We start from the raw sequence: 22165 nt of genomic DNA, 5'->3' as shown, positions 1-22165 counted from the left end.
CCCCTGGGACACTAAACAAACCCATCACTAGCCAGCTCTGCTCTCTCCAACCGTACAGCCGTGCTTTACTCTGAATGCCTGGCCCCAGCTCCCACCTCAACCCCACCACCCTTCCCCCAAGGATGCGCCTCAGAAGATCCTAGCAAAGCCCCACGTCTGGACTTGGGCTGGGGTCAGCTTGGGAACTGAGTCCGGGGTGCCTCAGGACTCAGCACACTGCCAGGTACACAGTGGCGCTCAATAGATGCATCGATTGAAGACTGTCCTTCCAGGTATGTAAAGTAGTGGGCGGCACATGGGGTCCGGACTGCTTCCCACAAGAACCCCCTGACCCGCTGCAGGGTAGAGGACACAGGCTTATTATCCCAGAGCAGGGCTTGTGGGAAGGTACAAGTGCAGGCTGGGTCCTCCCATCTCCATCAAGAGAGGTGGCACTGATCTCTATCTCCAACTGGGTGCCCCGTGCAGACTTTCAGTGAGGGCAGGGTTTGGGGGTGGAGTGGGGGGCTAACACAGACCTCACTGTTGTTGCTGGGCATTATTTCACTCACTCACACACACACACACACACACACACACACACACACACAGGCAGAACTCGAGGGGAAAATTGTTTTTTTTTTTTTCAGGTGCTAAAAATATTGTCAGGAAATACTTTTCAGCAACGTGCTGTTTTAGGTCCCCCCCTGGACTCAAGGGCGCCTTTGTCTCTACCACAGAAAATCCACATTTATCACAACCAAAATCGTTTTATCAAGCAGGCTCATGTTCTCAGGAAACTTGAGCCCCCCAAGAGGCCTGTGACACTTTAATTTAGGGCCCGACTGTGTGCGCCTGTTTCGGTGGGGGAGCCCCAGAGCCACCCACCAGATGTTCAGGCCTTAGGAAACCGTGAAGGTCAAGATGGGGAACACCATCGTTGTTCTGCCTGGTTGGGGGATTGGACTAGTCAGCTGGTCCCACACAGCGGACCTGAGGCCACCGCCCACCCCTGCCTTTTCCCTCCTTCCCTTTGGATGTAGCTAGAGAAACCCACGCTCCCCTGCAGCAGCTCTTTCCATCATGCGGTACAACCAGAAGCCCCCTCCCCACTAGTGACCCTCGACTGTTCCAGGATGGGATGGGAGAGGTGGGGCCCTGCTCCTGAGGAGAAGCACATAGTGTACCCATAGGTGAGACTAGACAGTCCGCCTTGACAGGGGGGAAGGAAGCCATACCTGCACAGCATCTGCACATGGGGCCTGCCAACCCCAGCACCCATGATGCGACCTTTGCTATTGATCTCAGGGAGACAGTTAGCTGGAGCTCAGCATGTGCTCCCCAAATGGCTACAACTTGCTTTGTTTCAAGCAAATGGGAACTGAAAAGGCCAACGCAGGTGAGGCTCAGGCAGAACTTTCCCGCTCACTTGAGTGGGTAGTGATGCAGGAATTGGCCTATGGGAAACTCTGAGTCTACTTGAGGTACAGGGTGGCCGGAAACACGTGCAGATGTGGGCCTGAGCTCCACCAGGTACATTGGAGGCCATCTCCTTCAGGGACAACTCTATTTCCTGCTTCCTGAAAACTGAGGCAGCTGACACAGGATAGGCCTGTAGACCTGGAGAAACCGCAGCTGATAAAGTCACACTGCTGGGATATTTTTAAAGGCCTTGGGGAAACTCTGATGACATCATGCCAAGGAAAACATTTTGGAAACAGCACTCAGAGCAGTGTGCCCCTTACAGCCACCCTAAGTGTGTGTTCTGGAGGCAGGAACAGCTCAGGTTTCCCCTCTGAAGGAGTGGGGTTCGGATCATGTGTGGCGGTGTGATCTTTACTTGCCTCCTGCGAGGTTTTATTTTCTTGTATAACAATCTTCCAGTCAGGCACGGATCACATATTCCAGATGGTCTCCAAAGACTGGATCACCCAAGAATACTGCAGGGATCTCGGTTTGTGTAACAAACTCCGTGATGCTCTGCAGTGACCAAGTTGTCCAGTGACATTTCTCAGATGCATCTTCATTGTTGCACCACACGGGATGTATTTTTTAAAAAAGGTCAGTGTTTTGGACATCTCAAATGAGCAGGGCATGTCGATTGCATCCTGCTCCAGCATAGTCAAGAGGAGCCTTTGCCTTCTGCTCCAGGTCTGAGGCTGACCAACCTTGATGTGACACCGAGCTTGTAGTCTGACCTTTTCTACAAGCTCTTCCTGGGCCCAAGCCCTTCTCTTCTGTTTGTCTTCTCCCTACACTGACCTGAGAGGCTGGTAAGGCCGGTGGCTCCAAACTGGGGCACCCAAGGGTGGGCGTGGCCAGAGCCCCCTGGTCAAGGGAATAAGGATGTTAGTCCCCTCAGTATGTTCCAAATCCCTCAGTGGAGGTTGCACGATGGCATGTGTCTGTCAGATTTTGTGTTATCTCTGGTAAGAACCGGATCCGGATCAATGATAAGAATCAGGATCAATGCCTGATTCTGGGCCCTCAGTGTGTATGTGTACCTGTTTGTCTATCTCTCTCCTGTCTTCAGAGCCTCGGGAGATACCTCACCTGTATTTTGTGCTCCCCAACCCCTGAAGGGGATGGGCAGGTAGAGGCTCATCTCTGGAGCTACACATGGGTTCCAGGTCTAACGACATATGTGTTAACTCCAGGCTCTATGAGGAGCCCTGAGGCTCCACCGTGGCAAGACCAGGCCTGAGGGCCACTTCCTCATTTTTATAGACATCCAGAGAGCCTGTTCAGATTGCTCAGGTTAGGGGCAGAGATGAGGCACCCATCTGAAGCCAGCACCTCTCAAGTGGATGTTGCAATCCATCAGACTTCGTACAGGCTAGGAACCAAATGTGGGGCAGTCCAAATAAAGGAAACTGCCTGCCTTCCCTTGGAACTGGAGCTGGGCAATTCCAGTAGTGAGGTTTCAGAACCCTTTCCTCTCAGACTCTGGGGCGGACAAGAGCCAGAAGGCTGGGTCCCCCACCACCTGCATAAGCCTGAATCGTTCACCCCAGCTGCAGCTTCCTCACCCACACACAGTGGTCTCAGAGTGTGGCTGGGAAGGCCTTTCACAAGCACCAGCCCTCTGCCCAGGGCAGGAGTCACCAGACTCTGACACACACGAATGTGCACACGCCTTCGAAAATGTGTAGAGAAATGCAGTATATTTTTTAGAAAAATCCCTTTTCCCCAAATACATTCTTTTATGTTGAATAAGTAAAAGCAATATCCCCTGCAGCGATTTAAATACTCAAAGTGCAGCATTCTCGAAAGCCCTCATTGTACTCAATGTTCTTCCGAGCAGCCCGTGTAAAGGCCCCAGATCACCAGGGAGCACCTTGGCTGGACCACAGTGTCTTTCACTTTGGTGCTGAGAAGTACCCAGGCCCCTCACTGCTAAAGCATGCCCTCAGCTTGCAGGTACATTTACGGGATACCTCCTCAGCAGGCAGCTTCAATTCCACTGATGTCCCCATGACACCAGTGAGCCCTGCGAGGACAGGAAGAGGCATTGACACCGCACGTGGGCTCCTTGAATGCGCAATGGAGGAGCTCCCTGGCCTCCTGGGGCAACTGCCAGCTTCTGGGCCACTCTTGGGACCTTGAGCAGGGAGGTCAATACTATTCCAAGGGAACTGCAGCCAAGGGAAGGAGGAAGGTGAGGGCCAACTAGAAAGCCCCACTTTCTCAGTCCTTAATGGGTCAGGCCATCCACTCTCCTACGCTAGGCTCAGTGTTGGCTGGTACCTGGAAACTGTAGGTGGGCATAGACCAGGCTACCTTTGCCACCACCAGCTTGTCCTTTGTCCAGGGAAGCCATTGCCAAGGGGTCTCTGTGCTCTTCCTTTCAGAGCCTGGGCCCGAACTTCAGAATCTTTCTTCACACTGTCTTTAGTGAACCAGCCTGTCTTCCCACCTCGGCTGTGTAGGGTCTGGCTCCTAAGTTTAGGCAAAGGTCTGATGGATGGCTGGTTTAAAGTCTGGAGGTCTTGAAGTCAATGACAGGCTGTCACACACCTCGGCCACAGCTACATGACTGCGGCTGAATGGGCTCCAGGAGCCTGGGGCAGGATCCTCGAAGATGCTTTGGGAGGTTTGGGCAGAAGCACAAGCTGCGGATCAACCTTCACCCTATGGTGTAGGCAAGCACTTACCAGGCTCACCGGTAGCCCAGAGGTACTGGAAATGTCATTTATAAGGCCAAAGAGGCTGGTTGGAGGGGAAGAGAAGTCATTCTGACCACTGCTGAATAGGAGAGAGGTTTACAGATGCCAACAGGTGAGACAGGAGCAGGTTCTGGCAAAACGATGGCCTCGGTGTCTTCATTGCACCAGAGCAGGACTCCCTACTGTCATTTGCCAGCACTTTTGGTATGGAAATGGGAGATGCTGGGGCAGCTTCTTATCTCCCATAGCCAGCGAGTCACAGACTTGTAGCTGAGCCATTTTCAGCCACCTGCCACGGCACCGGGACTGCAGTTCCTGGATGTGGAAGACTCTGTGGCCTCTGGATATGGGGTGTGGTGGCTGGCCTTGCAGGACACTGTGTTTTTGGCTCTTGCTGGTGGAAATGTTTTCCATGTGTTTCCCTGTGTTTACAGATCTGAGGGCATGGAATGCAGCCCATGGTGAGGGAGCTGGTCTGACAGGGCCCAGCCACCAGTGCTTGGCCCAAGTAGCAGGGCCAGTGTGGGAATGGATCCCCTGGACCTGGTATGGGCTGAGGGGTGGTCAATGCGCCTGCTCCTTGCAGCAGGACAGAATATTCAAGAGCAGTGACCAACAGTATGGTCCAGCCCAACCTATGTGTTCCCCACAGGCAGGATTTCTGCAGTCTGAGGAGGAGTTGAAGGAATAATGTGCTTTGGTTGGTAGCTGCCTAAACGTGCATCTTCTCACGACACACTAGTGCTTGCTGGGCTTGACCCCTCCAGTATAGTGGGCATAGCACCAGTTTCCCCAGTAGCACAGGGCGCTAACATCTCCCCCAGAGCCTGTTGTTCCGGCTGGTTGCTGCAGGCCACCCAGCACAGGGAGGTAGTGAAGGAACTACAGTGGAGGCCATTGCTTAGCTCAGAATGCCTAGTCGCTGTGGGCCTGTTGCTGTTGCCGCCGCACTGCCTGGTCTAGTTGCTTCTTCAGGCTAGCCACCTAGGGACAAAGTAGAGCTTCAGTCAGGTGGAAAGTGACCCATGGAGAGTTACATCAGGAAGGGCGGGGGGAGGCTGCAGCCCAGAGCTCCCAAGGGAGTGTGCATGGGCTAGAAACAGTAGGTAGACAGGCAGAAGGACTCATTTAATCTGATTAGGCCTGCTATGAGGACATCAGTTAGCATCCTGTGAATAGTGAAGGGGATTTTTTTTTCTGTTAAGGCCAGAAATATACTTAGGATGACTGGGTTAAAATAAGCATTGCTAGTGGGTCATGGAAACTAAATTGAAGGTAATATTGGGCAGTTACTTTGCCTCTCTGTATCTCTGTTTCCTTTCCGTAAAATAAGGGGTTTTGGCCATCAATGGTCCTAAGGTTCTTATGACTCAGTAGTTCAGCTGCAGGCTGCAGCAGGCTCAGCACACGTGTACTTGTGTGTGTGCACTGTATGCACACTCCTGAGGCTCAGCACACATGTACTTGTGTGCATACAGTACTCCTGAGGCTCTGTGCTCAGTTGCACTTTCCCAACCCACTAAGCTGCTCACGTGCTGATGCTCTCCCCATGACTCAAAGGACAAGTGTGGGGCCACCACTGCTAGCTGTATACAACAGGCAGTCTCTGCATGTCCCTCGTGGTCATGGTCATGGCTATCTCTGACTGGAATCATCCTCTCAGGGGGCAGGGCAGTGGAGGTCCAGAGCCCATGTTCTACTACTCATTGATCTGTGGATGATCCATGGAGTCACTCACAAAAGAGCAGATATACAGCGTATACTAGGAACCAAGGCTCCCAACAGAGGTCATATGGTTACCCTTGGGGTGCCATGGGAACAGGGGCCCTTCCTTTTCCCTTATGCAGCCCTGATCAGAGGACAGGGGCTGCTGGCCCTACCTGCCTTTCCAGGACCATCACCTTCTGCTGGTGTATCTGCTCACGGGACTCTAGAGCCTGTGTGGCCTGCAGCTGGGCCTCGTGGAGCCTCTCGGCCTCAGCTGCCAGGTCCCGCTGGTGCTGGGCAGCCAGTTCTTGGAGCCGCTGGGTGTGGGCCTGTTCCAGCTCAGCCATCTGGGCCTGGAGTGAGAACACAGGCACTGAGGGCTGCCGGGATCCCGGGGTCAGGTCCAGTGGGATGCCCCACCCTATCTTTGGGGCTGTACTTCCTGTCTTGGCCCCACTGCTTTCGGCTGGGGTGCTGGCCCTGGCCCAGAACCAGCAACAGACCTGGAGCTGGCATACATATTCAGCCCACAGGTTTTGAGTCCAGGCCACCTGCTAAGGGTTTTGCTGGGCTGGAGCCCAAGCCACAGGCCCCAGGAGTGGGCCTTAAATCTGTGTGAACAGCATCCCAGGTTCCCTTGGAGGTCACTGAATTTTGATGATTATTTATCCTCCCTAAAGGCAGTCGACTGGAATGGGGGGTGTCCCATGGTGGAAGGGGAGACCGAACCCTCAAAGGAGCATAGGTTAGTATCAGGCCCTGGACCTAGAAGACATATATGGCTCCATCCTCCAAGCATGCTTGATCCTCCATTCTGTTCCTTGTGCCATTCAGCCCAGCTCACAAAGGGCCTCACCAGTCCTCCCCCTCCCCTGCTCCTAAAAGACTGTCCCTAGTGCTGACCCAGTTCTGACTGGAACTCTGAAGGGGTCTCTGGTGGATTTCACTGTTGTCTCAGTCTCAGCTTGGTACTTGTCACAGACAGTGACCTGTCTAGCTGCCTTTCTGTACATGTGCATGTATACACAGGTGACATTCACAGGCCGGAGATACATGTGGGCCCACCCCTTGAGGGCCACACCATTTGAACCTGCCCCAGGTTTACCCTTAAGCCTGCATACCATAGAACTCCATCAACTCAGCCCACCTGCAGCTGCTGGCTCTGCCGCAGGGCCCCGTCTACTTCCTGCTGTAGGCTGCTCAGAGACTGGAGCAGCAGCTCCTTCTTGGCCCCCAGCATTGCTGTGTCCTCCTCCTTCTTCATGGTCTCCTGCTCTGCCTGCAGGGAGAGGGAGGCAGAACCGTGGTGGAATTTAGGGTCTTTTTGGAAAAGGTGCAATATTAGGTTAGACGTCCCTCTGGAGAGTAAAGGGTGCTTCTGGGACGGAATCCAAATCTCCTGTTGGCAAGGGTACTGCCCCCTGTCCATGTCTATCAGCATCTGCAGCCACAGCAGGAGTTAAGGAGAAGGGGCAAGTGCCTTCCCTGTTTTGGATCAGCAGAAGTTCGTGTAGTGATCCTTGGTAAGGGATGTGGCATTTGAAGACCTATGTCTCTACCTCTTACAAGACTCCCTCAGGCTTCTTGAGCCCTACATGCCCCTATGCCCTTTTGCAATGCATGGCCAAAGCCACGGATCTGACTATGGTCATTGTCACAGTGCCAACAAACCTGTGTCAGAGTGGCATAGCTCTCTCTGCCGTCCATCCTGGGACAGAGCCGTCTTAGTCACTCACCCCCACCAGGAGGGATACAGGCTAGTATCCTGGAGTAGCCTGGAAGTTAGCTATGAGACACAATCATTTTCCATGTGGAGGCCAGGGATCCTTTAACCCTGCAGCTGGGACCTCAGGAAGACAGAGCTGATGAAGCATCCTCTCCTTTGAGATCAGCAGAAGCCTACCTACTCGCACCAGGAGCCTGAAGTGGCTGCACAGTGCTCTTGGAAACTTAGGGGACCCTGGCTTTATAGTCTCACCAGGCCAGCCATCACCAAGGCAGGATTAGAGCCAGTCTGCCTCTGTGCCTGCTGCTGGCCTGCTGGGGTCATGTTCAGTGCCATGCAGCACCCTTTCCAGTGCTAGGAAAACCCACTTTTCTCATCTGGGGCCTGGAGCCCACACGAAACTCTCAGGGACCTTGGGGTATAGTGAGCTGCTTGCACGGGCAAGGTTATAAGGTCAGGGTCTGAGCCCTAAAAAAATAAAAACTTTCTTCTTCAGCACTGAGAAAAACAAAGAGGTCTCTCCACTAAAAAGGGAACCCTGTTTCTTTAAAAAAAAAAAAAATCTAGCTACGCTGCTAGAAATGCATGTTATAAAGAGAAGAGAAAAGTGAAATCCAAAATAAATAATGTCCGCATCCGGGTTTCCCCTCCTGAGACACCAATAAAGGGTTTATGGGTTTGTGGGCCCCTCACAGCTGACCTCCTGGAACTAATTAGCTGTTCCTGCCCTCCCCTTCTTAGGCCCCAAGGACCCAATATTGGCATTATGCCCATAGCTTGCTCTGTTACCCCTAGGCAGTGCCACCTCCCCTTGCCCTAGCAACCTCCGGGAAGGCACGATCCTACTCCCCGCCCAGGCTCAGGCTGGGAATAGCTCATCTTTCCCTCCAGCAACTACGTGAAGACTCCGGTGACTATATCCTGCTGATACCACCTTTCCTTTGTGGGAAGGCAGGTGGCCTTTTACGGATAAGTTGGTTGGTGGCTTTTGTAACTACCCTGGCCTGCTGGCTCCTGTGCCCTGAGCAGGCTGGGGTGGAGGGTGAGTCAAGAGGCCTTGAGAGGGGCAGCCTACCTTGGAACCCATGCCTGAGGCCCTCAGTGTCTGAACACAAACATTCCTGCTTCGCTGTTTTGCAAATGGAGACCCAAAGCCCTGAGTAATCAGGTTGCTGATGCTACTTGGCCAGCCTGGGAGATTTTATCCTCCCTTCAAGTCTTCCACATGCCATCTCACCCTGACTCTCTCTGGAGCCAGTACTCTGGGCCTTTTCTATTTTGGAGAGGTCAGTGAAGGTATCAGAGCTCTGTGATCACAGTCTAGCCCGGTACTCTGCAAAGCTAGCTTGAATGGGCCGTGTCCTGCTCCTTCCTGCTTCTTTGTAGCATAGTGGACACTGGACTGCACGAATTCTGTCTTGCACCCTGACTTGTGCTGAGCAATGACCATCCCTAGTCCTACACAGCATCAACTCTGCCCTGGTCTCATGGCCTGCCTGTCTGCTCTGTTCTACACGAGCTCAGTGGTACTCTTCATGAGAAATAAGGTGTGTGTGGTGGAGTGGTGGGGGGGAAGGCTGTGACTATGGAGAGAGGTTTGCAGAACCGACGTAGCGCATGACATCCTCAAAGTCGGGTGCTGTTTCCACTGTGAGCAGGACCCAGGGACCTAGGAGGTAGCTCATTTTGGGGCAGAGCTGGCCACAAAGTCAGGGGTGGCCCAAGGAGGATGTTTCACCTCCCTCAACAACAATCAAGATGGGTGCATTGCCACCACCAGAGGTCTCTACAAGGTGCTTGGAAGCTTTGGGGCTGGCTCTGAACTTGGCACCATTGCCAGGCGAAATGCAGACACTGAAGCCTGCTGGACCAATCTTTCCTTTCTCAGCATCCGCTCTATGGCCACCCGTGGATCTTCCCCACTTCTTGCAGCCCTTCCCTCCATCTCTAGGAATCTTTTCCGCCTCAAAACCAATACCTGTATGAGGCGCGTGCGCAGGGACGCGAGCTCCCCCTGTAGGCGGGCCCGCTCGGTGCGCAGAAAAGTCGTTTGCTCCCTCAGGGCTCGCCTCTCTGCCCGCTGTGTCGCTGCAGCTTCCTGTTCCCTGCGACTCTGCAGGCGCACCTGGGTGGAGAGAAGCTGCATGTGCGTGGGCCAGGGATGGGGACAGGCAGTCTGTCTGAGGACGGTCTTGGGCTCAGCTTACTTATTCCCCCCGCCCCCCAAACTATACACCTGCGAATAACCCCTCCTTTGGAGGTGCCTATTGTGAAGCAAGAAAGTAGTCCTCTGACTCCCTGTGGTGTCCTTCCAACCGGTTTTCCTGCCTGTCATCTGGGAATTGGATGCTGTCTGGGTCTCTGCACAACTTCACACTTGCCTCTGGCATCTGCCTAGGCTTCCCCTCACCCCCCTTAAATGAAAACATTTAATTGTAGTGGCTTGCTTACAGTTCAGAAGTTTAGTCCATTATTTTCCAGGTGGGAAGCAAGGTGGCAAGTAGCTAGACATGGTGCTGAAGAATGCCCTGAAGGGTCTTACATCTTGATCCCGCAGGCGACAGGAAGTGATCTGACTCACTGGGCATGGCTTGAACATATACGAGACCTCAAAGCCAGCCTTCACAGTGACACACTTCCTCCACCAAGACCACATGGACTCCAACAAGGTCACACCTCCTAATAGTGCCACTCCCTTTGAATGTAAAGTATTTTTTTGTGGTTTTTCGAGACAGGGTTTCTCTGTGTAGCTTTGGAGCCTGTCCTGGCACTTGCTCTTGTAGACCAGGCTGGCCTCTAACACATACCTGCCTCTGCCTCTGGAGTGCTGGGATTAAAGGTGTGGGCCACCATGGCCTCTAGGCCTCCTTTTAGGCTGAAGAACATTTTAGGTATTCAGATGCAGCATCTTGCCACCGTGAGAAGGTTCATTGCCTCCTGGTGACAGGTAGACCCTTTCCTCCTGGGGTCCCTTACCTGCTGCAGGGGCTCCAGCTGCCTTCCTGTAGGAAGCCACCTGGAGGCACAGGTGGTCCTGCAGTTTGGAGGTATACCTGGCTTAGCCACGTGGGGCTGAGCACCCTTGCCTGCACCCTTGCTTGCACATGCTCAGACCAGCAGAATGGCATTAACCAATCAGGACAGCGCTCAAGCCTCTCCACCGTTTAAAAGCAGCTGCCTCTGGGCTCTACTTCCTCTCTCTAAGTTTTCTCTCGTCCCTGCTCTATCTTCCCTTCCCCCAATTTTCCTCAATCAAATGCTCCGAATAAAGACGTGACCAGGGAAGGAATTCTCGTTTTTAGTGGCGTTCATTCCTGCTGGTCAGGATGCGCGTCGCACTGGTGACAGGTAGACCCTTTCCTCCTGGGGTCCCTTACCTGCTGCAGGGGCTCCAGCTGCCTTCCCTTCTCTATAAGGCTCTGACTGTGCCTGCTGCTCTCTTCCAGGGCCTGGCGCAGGGTGTCTACTTGCTCCTAGGAAGAGAGAGAGAGAGAGAGAGAGAGAGAGAGAGAGAGAGAGAGAGAGAACCTGAGAGCCATGGCGTCTGCTGGAGAGCCTGCAGGTGTGTGCAGATGAGATAGCCAAGGCCACAGTTGAGCATAATGTGCTGTGCTTTAACTGGGGCATGCAGATCTGGCATGCAGGCATACATGCAGGCATACATGCAGATCTGGCATGCAGGCATACATGCAGGCAGAACACTGTACATATAATAAATAAATAAATCTCTTTTTTATTATTTTTTAAATATTTATTTATTTGCTTATTATGTATACAATAGTCTTTCTTCAGTCCAGAAGAGGGTACCAGGCCTCATTACAGATGGTTGTGAGCCACCATGTGGTTGCTGGGAATTGAACTCAGGACCTTTGGAAAAGCAGGCAATGCTCTTAGCCGCTGAGCCATCTCTCCAGCCCCATAAATCTCTTTTTTAATAAAAGGACGGAATAGGTTATCAAGAACCCTAGACCTGTTCCTTGGGGCCCAACTGATGGGGAGTTGAGGGGCAAGTATGTATGTGTTCATAAGGCTTGTGCACACGTGTATAGGTGCTTATGCCTTTACATGGGGAAGCTAGAAGGATGTTGTACATCGTCCATGATTATTCTCCACCTTAGTTTTTTTTTAATTTATTTTTGTTTTATGTGTGAGAGTATTTGCCTGCATGTACATGTGTGTACTGCATGCATGCCCGGTGCCTGAGAAGGCCAGAAACGAGCTTTGTTTGATTGGATTCCCTAGAACTGGAGTTATGGAATGTTGAGAACCACCATGTGGGTGCTGTGAATCATATATACTCAGGTTCTCCGCAAAGGAAGCAAGTGCTTTTAACCCCCGAGCCATTTTCCAGCTCCTCCTCAATTTTTGAGACAGGGCATCTTACTGAACCTAGAGCTCCTTTATTCCACTAAGCTGGTTGGTCAGTGTGCTCAGGGCTCCACCTGCCCGCTCCTCAATGCTGAGGTCACAGACACACCCCTGTCTGCTCTGTGCTCATTCACCTATCTGATCACGCTGGCCACCGTGGTTTTAATATTCTCCTCCAAAATTTTGCTAGCATATCTCAGATATCATCTGCCTTGTAAACAGACAAAACCAAACCAAAAGCACCCAGCCAACAAACAGCCGTCAAGCCCACACAGACATAAAGACCCACATGAAACTGATTCAAGCAAGCCATCTTCTGCTGCACCAGAGCCCAACCCCTCTAGGGAGCATGTACACAAGGGAGGCCCAGCTCAGCTGGTAGAGTGCGTGCCTAGCATGTGTGAAGTCCTGCGTTTGATCCCTAGCACCACATAAACCAGGCATGATGGTGTCTTCCTGTAAAGGAAGTACTAGGGAGATAGAGGCAGGAAAATTAGAAGTTCTAAGTCACCCTTAGTTAGGTACTGAGGCTAGCCTGGGCTACGTGACTCTGAAAAAAATGAAACCAACCAACCAGACAAACAAACAAAAGCTACTGCAGGACACACACCAAATCACAGCTAGGGGAAACTGAAGAAGCTCAAACACCAACCGGCCATGCATTCCACATTAACAAAACAGAAAACAGAAAAAACCCCCCAATAACATAGAGTATTATTTGAGATAAGAGTTGAAATGCATAGATGAGATGCAAACGAGAGAAGAGATAAAAGTTGATTATCTGAAAAGACAGATTTTGAGTAAGGCAGATTAAGAATAACAGACTAGCAATGCAATGGTTAGGGACAGCAGGGTGTATGGGTCCAGACACACCTTCACCCAGTAAACCATTGTGCATATGCATGCATTCATGTAACAATTTGCACCTGTGTGTAAGCCTGCTGAGGTTGGGGGTGTTGAGCAGATGTATACAGAGGCTCTTGACATGCCTAACTCCCAAATGACACGCCCATCCAAAAAGTGGCAGAGACAAAGACTGGTGCGGAATGGAGATCAGCGTTCGCAGCCGGGGCTGTAGGGTGGAGTAGGCAACCTGTCTTGAAAAGCTGATCCCTGTGCAGTTTCTATCCCTCCATTGATAGACAAGGGCAGGAAGCGCAACAATTCTTTTTATAGCATGAAATATTCTTAGCACAGATAAATCCAAACAAATGTGACATCATTAAGGGATTACAGCTGCAAACAGTTGACAGCAACCATGGCCTCATGTCTGCGGTGTCAGCCCCAGCAAACGTGCGCTTCCAAGGCAGGCCAGGTGCCTCCGGACTGGAACCCAGAGCTTGGTCCTGAGGCTTTCACATGCTGGCAGGAGAGAGAGAGAGAGAGAGAGAGAGAGAGAGAGAGAGAGAGAGAGAGAGAGAGCAGTGGACTGTGTAATGCCAGTGGAGTTGTTCAGGGTGTGCTTGTCACAGGGGAGGCCTGGGCAGGAGTCCAAGGACTCTTCAGGCGCCGCTGGGACTACGGGGCTGTGACCTGGTGCCACAGAGGCATCAGTGGCCTCTCCACTGGGGCATGAGGAATGTACATGGGAAGTGGGGGGGGATTCTTGATTCCTCTGCTTGAAATCCTATCCAGATGCATGGGTCCTGGTGATGGGTGGATGAATGTCCTCATGCTGTGGACATGGCTGGACATATAACGGCTCCCTGGGGGTAGTCCTGTGTGTCCTGTCATTCTGCTGGGTCCCTAGGACAGTCCTCTGTGTCTGTCATTCTGCTGGGTCCCCTGAATAACCTTTGTGTCACATTTTTCTCTTGGGTCCCAGGATAGCCATGTGTGCCTTGTTGTTCGTCTAGATTCTCAGGGCAGCCCTGTGTGCCCTGTTGTTCTGCTGGTCCTGGAGTAGCCCTGGCAACGGGAAGGAGTTGCTCTCAAACAAGAGTTGTACTGTTTGCATAGCACAGCCTACCATTTAATTAGAAAAATATGTTTTTAATTAACTTTTTCTTGACAAACACATTGGCTTATGTGAACCAAGTGGTGGTGGGGAGGAGAAGGGGGAATCAGTCCGTGAAAGTGAAAGAAGTTGTAGAAAATTCAGGGCTTGCTTTGGAATATGCCCTAGGTTTGGCAGAACCAGGAGGGCACTAGGCCAGCCCTGTGGGGGCCGGCAACTACCCAGATGTGGCAAGCGGGGCGGTACGAGGAAGCCATAAGGGTAGCCATGTCCCCAGGTCTCCAGCTGGCCAGGAACAAATGGCACTTTTCTAGGGTTATGGAAAAAAGATGGCATAATGTTGATAGGTTCTGCTATAAAAACAAAGTGAATGCTTCATTGAATTCAGAGGTGATTGTGGACAGGGGAGAGCAGAGAGACACAGAGCTGCTCCTTGCACCTTGAGGGTGGGAGGCCCCAAGGGGAGATCTCCCAATCCCACCTGGCTCATGTGGATGAGTTGGTCCCCTGTCCTCCTCAGGACCCCACCCTGGCAAGCTTGAAGCAGAGCGCCCCTCTACAACAGTGTCGCTGGGAAAGCATGTCTTTGTCTCTTTGTTCCCAGGACAGAGGGTCTTTGGAAGCAAGAGGCACTACTCTGATGCAGGCCATCAGGGTTCTCTACACAGGGGGATGCTGGAACCTTTTCCTGCCTTTCTCTTCAGCCTAAGATGTCAGAATAGAGTATCATTGAGTTCCCACTGGCTCTGTCCCCATTCTGACTTCCAACAATAGCAGAGGTCCCCTCTTCACAGATACGCAAAGTTAAAAATAAAATCTGGAAGAGTACTCTTCAGAGGGGTTAGGTTTGAGGCCTTCTGACTAAAGTGAGTATTGTTTTTAAGGTGAGGAGCCAGAGTTCCAACGAGCAGAAAAATGCCAGTCACAGCCCAGGGAGCAGGGAAGACTGATGACCCAAGTTCTGGATTTGGGGGAACGGTGACAGGAAGGAGAAGTGGGAGACAGGGGCCAGGAGTCTAACTTGGGACTCAGGATCAGGAGACTTGAGGTTAGGACAAAGCATTAAGAAGAGAGTGATAAAGAAAAGGGGTTTGCTTGTTTGTTTGGTCTATTCTTGTACTGGAGATTGAGCCTAGGGCCTTGCATACGCTAGACAAAAGCTCTACTACTGAGCCATATCGTCAGCCATTTTCCTGGACTCAGGGTTTCATCATGTTGCCCAGGCTGTCCTTGAACTCCCTCAATGTTTTAGTTCAATGCCCTTGAACTTTCAATTTTCCTGCATCAGCATCTGGAGTGGCTGGGGAGATGTTTCTGAAGTGGGAAGGATGTGAGCAGAAGGCAGGGGATTCAGCTCTGCTGGTGGAGAAGTCTCACAAGGAGACAGCCAAAGGGGTTAAGAGGGACTGTGGCAAGCCAACATTTTGGTAATTCACACAGCCCTGCCTGGCTTGGAGCTTTCTTGTTATATGAAGCAGGTTGCCTTTGAACTTGTGGCAATCCTTCTGCCTCTGCTTCTTGAGTGCTAGATTCACCACCACACCTAGACTTGGCAACGCATTTGAATTTTAAAGACAAGTGAGCCTTTTGGCTTCTACCTTGGAGAAAGCCCCAGAAAACAAATGCAAAGAGTCACATCTTTACAACGCACCTGAGATGCTGCTCAGAGAGCAACAAGTAACCTGAAGTCTAAGAGAAAGCAGCTCCCTCCCAGGGGAACTGGCTCACATGGTGCTTTCTCACCAGTGACGTCATCTGGACTGGTCCATTGAAACCATATACCAGTCAGGTTCCTAGGGACCCTTGCATCACCCTGCTGTGCTGAGATCCTGTGAGGTCACCTAGCAAGGCACTAGGTAGGGGGTGTGAAGTCTACACATCTGTGGATGGGTTAGCTTACTGCTCAGCTCCATCCTGTCACACAGGAGCTTTGAGCTGGGATCAGAAGAGGAGCAGGAACTGTCTTGAGTTGCCTAGCTCACACTCTGTTTCTGTGAGTCAACCCAAGAGGGCCCATGGTTGGGAGCCCGAGCCCTAGAAGCTAAGTGGTACTTGGCCCAGGTCCAGAACCTCAGTCTTAGAATGGCAAGGAGCTGGACTTGCCCTAGCAAGCCTGGAGGGCCTTCTCCAGGCCTTTGGTGGGGATCCTGCCAGATCTCCCCTGGAGAGGCTCTCTGTGCCAGTGCTGTCTCAGGGAATGGGCTTCCTGCACGAGGGAATTTAGATCACGAGCTCACGGTCACAAGCTGCAAAGTCCAGGGAAGCTGTTGGCCAAGCTCAGGCTAGAAAGCCCGGATCTGCAGCAGAAAAGGACATGGAAGCTCAAAACACAAGCGTGGGATGTGGTGGCAGGCAGCAGGAGGTCCAGGAACAGACAGACAGATCTTGGTACCAAGACACAGGGGGAAGGAGTAAGGACCCAAAGAGTCACAGGACATGGAAAGCAGACCTAGACCAGCAGTGGGAGGACCCCTGAGCACAACTAGCGATGATCACCCTTGAGACAACCCTAGGGAGAGACCTGAGAACTGAGGCTGGAGGAAGACGGGAAAACAAAGAATGAATTTCCTTCTTGTGGGTAAGAAGAAAGCTCAGAGAAGTAAGCACGGATGCACTCCGAGGAGAAATCGCATCTCATCACGTGGCACTTGTGTGTGTGCGGGGTAAACACCCTGAAAAGGCAAGGATGGATAGAAACAGCTGGGAATGAACATAAAGGGCAAAAACGCGACAGCTTAGCTGGGCAGATGAGTGCAGTGGGGCTCCCGTCAGCTTTGGGTCAGGCACGACTGAGGACACAGCATTTAACTGGAGCCAAGGCCGTTCTGCTCTGTACGCCGGTGTGGGGCACTACCTTAGGAGGAGCGTGCCATTGAGTCTGTGCTGAAGATCCACAGAAACAGCTGAGTGACAGAAAGAGGAGCTGGAGAGACAGCTCAGCAGTTAAGAACCAGTAGCTGCTCTTGTAGAGCCCCCGGGTTCAAATCCCAGCACCACATGGAAGCTCACAACCATCTGTGACTGTAGTCCTATGGTACCCAATACCCTCTTCTGGTGTGCAGATCCACATGCAGGCAAACACTCATTGTGCATTAAATAAACAATAAATAAATCTTTAAAAAATAGTGACAAAAAAGTCATAGTAGACATCAACACCCTTCTCTTGGCCTGGGGAATTCAGGAGAGACATCACATTGGCAGAATATCAGTCATAGCTTTGTAAAGGTTTAGAAAGCCCCTTTCCAAATGAATAACCCATAAGCGATAAGCTAGTTTCAGCTCTGCTTGGAGAACACACACACACACAAAGTGAATATACATGTAAAATAAAACTGACCTAGCCCAGTCATCTCCCAAGTACACCAATCCTGCCACTGCCCATCTAAGCCATTTAACTGCAACCAAGGCCATTGTCTCCATCCATCGATGTGGGGTCACTACATTAGGAGAAGCACGCTACACACACACACACACACACACACACACACACACACACACACACACTGCACAGCAGCTGTGCCTAGAGGGGTCTTTCTGAAACCTCCTGGGCAGATTGAGGAAGCTGCTCCTGGAGGCAGGAGAGGCTCTGTCTTCTGCCTTCTGTCTCCCAGCAAGAGGCTCCTCGTTATAGGCCGAGGGAGGCCCCTGCCCACCTGACTGCTCTGGGCAGCAGTCCTCTGAGGGTGGCTAGACTCCCCCCATGATCCCCGCGTGGAGAGAGGGAGTGTAGGCCTGAGTGAGGCTGGTGACCAGTCTGGCCCAGTAGTTGCCTCTCCGGTTGAAACTTAGATAGAAGCCTGTGACCCCATGATGTCGAAAGGTTGTTATTCACTTGCCGCTCCCTCCTTGGAGGGGTACTTGGGGACAAGTGACCAGCAGTTTTTACTGCATTCCCCCATTCCCATCCATGGTTGCCAACTTTATCCTTCTGGCAATCGGCCCAGGGGATCCCGTTTTCCCAATACTTGGTGGAGGCCTTCCAGCTGGGTGTGTTCTTCCCTACACATCTGGGCCTGCCCGGAACATTTGGGAAGGCTTCAGCTGAACTCTGGAGTCCCACCCCTGACCAGGGAAAGCTTAGCATTTTCTGCATTCCTTTACCTGTAGTTCATGGTAGAATCCCTTTACTGAGAAGGCAGAAGGAGGCCAGAGCCAGGTCCTGATCTATGGCTTGACTGCTCCCTCTCTAGGGTTTCTAGGCCCCATGTCCTCAACTAACATGAAAACTCCAGCAGCTACCCATAGCACAGTACTCAGCATAGGAAAATGTACATAAGTCCCACGCAAACCCTTCTGTGTCTGAGTGATGTAGAATAAAAAGCAGGCCAGGAGCAACAGCCAAGGGCCCCATGAGGATCTCAGAGCTAAGGAGGACCTCCTTGTGCCTGCTTGTGGGGCCTCAGATAAATGGGTGGACCTGGAAGGCAGGAATTCAGCCTAGCTCTGCCCCTTGCCAGCTCTGCCCCTACCAGATCTCAGTTTTGCCAGTCTGTACAATAAAGTCTAGAACCACCTCAAAAATAACTGCGCTTGGGATGGGCCCAAGACCCATGTTCTGATGACCATCTGGTTTGTCTGTAGCAACGTCCCCGGAGTCTTACCTGCATCCTCCGCCTCTCCTGGCTTGCAGCCCGTGTCCTTGCCAGATGCTCTGCTTCCAGCCTCTGGAGTGCCTCCTTCTGCAGGACCTGAGTTGCCTGGGCACTGTGCAGTGCACTCTCTGCCCTGCGTTGGCCTGGGGGCAAAGCAGTGTGGCTTGAGGCTCCCAAGCTTGGCAGATCTAAGGGGTAACTGCCACTTGGTACTGCCCCTCCCCAGCTCACAGACCGCAAATAGACTCAGTGACTTGAGGCAAGGGTCACCTGGGTGCAGGGATGGGAGAGGTTCCCCTTCTCAGCTGGGGTGCGAGGAGTGGTCCTGGGGCTGATCGTCTGACCTTGGGTCACTGCTCCCTGTATCTGTCTTGCTTTCTTTACCCATCATCCTTCCCTTTTTCTTTCTTGGGCTCTGGGCTGCCACTCCCCCACATACCACATACTGCCTTTTTAATGGAAGCAGTAAGTTTAAAATAGTGGGGGGAGGGCAGCAAAGGGCCTCTCTGAGGAGGTGACAAGGGGAGTCATGTGACTTTCTGGAAGGGAGGGTGCCAAGTAGAGGGCACAGTTGCAGATGGCTTGGGATGGAAGTACAGGAGGTGGGGGGGGGGGATATGGTGAGATTCAGCAGGTCCCAGAGGTCTCTGGAGTCCACCCCTCTAATAGGAAGTCATTACTGAGAAAGGTGGCATTGAGCCATCCTGGGGATTGGGTACGGTCCCAGGCCTAGCCCAGAGCCCTCCTGAGACCATACGCTGAAAGTGGCTAAGGAAGGGCCATGGAAGGGCCCCCTCATAGGAAGGAGAGATCCACCTTCTGCTGCATCTGCTAGTTCCCTCTGTAGCTGCTCCACACGGCTCTGTAGGTGGATGAGCTCGCTCTCTGCCTCTCTCAAGCGGCTGCTCAAACTGGCCACCTGGATGCAAGAGTTGTCCTAGGCAGAAAGAAAGAATTCAGCAGGGTGAGTTCTGGCAGGCAAGAGGGAGGAGGCAAAATATTTACTAGTGAGCTGGGAGGCCAGGCAGGCATCTTCTGATCTAGCCCATAACATATGGAACAGAGTTGTGAAACCATAAGGTGTAGGGGAACCAGCTATGGTGGATGACGCTAGCTTTGGAAGGCATAAAGGCTGGCTTTGGGCAGAGCCTGAGGAACCTAGATTTGGTGGGGCATGGACATAGAGTGGGGAGCTTCCAGGGGTGGGCATAGGAGGCTGAAACAGTGGACTAAGGATTAGAGCTGTGAAATTTGTCCCCAGATCTAGCACTGTGGGAAGGGGGAGCCCAAAGAGAAAAGGTAGACAACCCCTGTGGTCTCTGTGACTATGGTCTGTCCCGAACTCATCTGTTACCAAGGAAGTCATAAGGGGACAGCCACTGTGTCCCTTGTGGAGTCCTGGCACCAGAGGCATTGGTTAATAGGAAGGGAGAAGGCCTTCATGTGAGAGATCATGGGGAACACTCAGGTGTCCTGCCCAGGCGTATAATGCAGTGTGTCTCAGACTCTAAAAGCTTCAGCAATGTGAGCTCCAGGGCATTTGCTGCTGCCTACCCTGAAGGACAGAGTGACCCTGTGCCACGTGAGACAGTTGGTCTGAGAGGTGCTGGCATTCCTGGTGTTTGTCACCACGGGGCAGTCTAAAAACTGACCACAGAGTGTTTCCCAGCCTCTCGGCAGGCCCAGAAATGGACAGACACATAGACAGTGAGTGATTAAACTCCTCCCTGCCTCCCAGAGTCCCTGGGGGTATATGCCCATATAGGGGTGGAAGACCTGAATCCCTTTTACCCGCTCCTTCTGGGCTTCTTGAAGCTTTTGCACCAAGTCCCTCAGGGCATCCCTGACAGAGGCCACATCTATGATCTGTGAGTCGGGGTCTCCAGGTACAGGTGAGGGCCATCGGGATGGAGAATAGGATCTAGAAGCAGGACTGGCCTTTTGCCGTCCAGGGCGAGTCTGGGAGCTGCCTGCAGGAGGTGAGAGCCGAGGGGATGTGGGTAGGAGCAGACACATAGATATCCTGCCTGTAGGAGCTGGGAGCAAAGCTCTGGTAAGCACAGACTCCTAAAATTGTTGGGACTGGTCTGGCCTCCTTATTATGTGGGTTGTTAGGCCTAAGGAGAGGCTGGGTTACTCAGGTTGGGAACATAACAGAGCCGAAGTCACTGACCTGTTGTGGGAGAATGGGACCTCTCTGGAGAGGTCACGTGGCTTTGACTCCAGAGCCCTAGGCTACTGCGGAGTGTGGAGCACAGTCGGCCCAGCTGGGCCTCTGCATTGTGCCTGGCACCCTCAGCCTGGGCCAGTTCCTGCTCCAGGATGTGGACCCGGCTACAGGTATTGTCCAGGCTGCCCTGGAGGCTGTCAACCTTGTTTCTGGCCTGTTGTAGCTTCCTGGTGAGTTTGTGCAGCTCGGTCCGCAGGGCCTGCTCAGCTCTCTGGCTCTCACAGAGTTGTCCCTCCAGCTGTTTTGCTTGGGCCTCCCCTGCTGCCTCGACTTCGGCCAACTTCTGCTGTAGCCCTAGAACCTGTTGGAAGGATGTTGGCACTCAGATGTAGGATTCCGACATCTAGGCTGGTTGAATCAGTGGCTCAGCCAGGCCAGGAGGAAAACACTGTTCTGCACACCCCTTGAAGCATCATTTCAAGACAGGTTTTAGCTGGAAGGTGCCCTAGCTCTGTCTCCTAGTGTTTAGCAGGTGGGTATACCCAAGTCAGGTTAGGACTGCCGCCTCAGCATCATGGCGTATCCATCGGCAGCAAGGAACTCTGCTGGCAGCTGTCTGCAAAACTGCAGCTAGCAAGGGCCACAGACTGGCTGCCCTCTCCTGCTAGGGACCCACCTCAGCCACTCTTCTTCATCGGCCACTTCAGAGCCCAGTCATGACCAAAGCGTGCTTTGCTATGTTTCTTGCCATGGGACAATACCTGTGCTCTACATACTCATGCATGCATGAGCTGGGATGCACAGGCGTGGAGAAGACGGAAAGGCAGCTGGCCCCTTCCCATGAGCCAGCAAGGGGAGCCTGGCCTCATGTCCCTTTCTGGGTGACTGCAGCCTAACAATGGCCCTATTCACAGAAGGAGGTGTGGGGCTGAGGTCATTCTGGGTCGCCTGAGCTTGGGAGCTAAGCCCCTACATTCTAGGCATGACTGGTGTTCAGGGTGGCCAGGCATGCAGTTCGGGTAGGAAAGCTGGGGACTGCTGGGCTCAGAAAGGCCCCTCTGTCCCTGGAGGCATGCAGTACCTTTAGTACACTGAACTACAGTCCTGGGCTGTGGTTAGACAGTGTCTTGGGAGCTGGCCCAGGGACTGTGTGAGTCCAGGGTACAGGGGTGTGTGTGCAAAGGGTGGGCATGTGTGATGTGGGCAGGCAAGGTCTAGGCATTAACTCCGTGTCCTGAGGCCTCCCTACCTGGCTCCTGCCCAGAATTCTGCCTAGCACCTGGGCAAGATTTGGCTCTTTCCTAAAACAAATCTGGGGAAATTAAGAGGTTAGAGCTTAACCAACCCCCTTGCCCTCAGATTCCTTTCACCCACCCCTTGCTGCACATGATCAGGTTATCACGGGGACAGCGGATGAAGACGGAAATGGACATCAGGCCTCTTTCCACCAACCCTACTCATTGCCTCCTGCCTCCCCCATAGATGTTCCCATGGACCTTG

The 22165-nt window shown here is 52.6% G+C and overlaps 1 protein-coding gene across 1 annotated transcript in view; it reads right to left on the bottom strand.

The window, feature by feature from the left end:
* Positions 1-3126: 3126 nt before the first annotated feature.
* The window catches only part of Crocc2 (ciliary rootlet coiled-coil, rootletin family member 2), a 62820-nt gene continuing 43781 nt past the window's right edge, over positions 3127-22165 (bottom strand). Inside the window, exons 25-33 of the mRNA XM_087905706.1 lie at positions 20669-21026; positions 20287-20465; positions 19312-19432; positions 18505-18638; positions 10956-11051; positions 9557-9703; positions 7000-7131; positions 6026-6205; positions 3127-5129 (exon numbers count right to left, since the gene is read on the bottom strand). Coding sequence (XP_087761832.1) covers positions 5061-5129; positions 6026-6205; positions 7000-7131; positions 9557-9703; positions 10956-11051; positions 18505-18638; positions 19312-19432; positions 20287-20465; positions 20669-21026 — 1416 coding nt within the window. The 3' untranslated portion in view covers positions 3127-5060. The remainder of the gene's footprint in view (positions 5130-6025; positions 6206-6999; positions 7132-9556; positions 9704-10955; positions 11052-18504; positions 18639-19311; positions 19433-20286; positions 20466-20668; positions 21027-22165) is intronic.

Source organism: Myodes glareolus, chromosome 1 (assembly GCF_982192425.1).
Source record: "Myodes glareolus chromosome 1, mMyoGla1.1, whole genome shotgun sequence".
Classification (NCBI taxonomy): Eukaryota; Metazoa; Chordata; class Mammalia; order Rodentia; family Cricetidae; genus Myodes; species Myodes glareolus.
The sequence above is the reverse complement of the archived record's forward strand: the minus strand, read 5'-3'. Positions and strand labels throughout refer to the sequence as shown.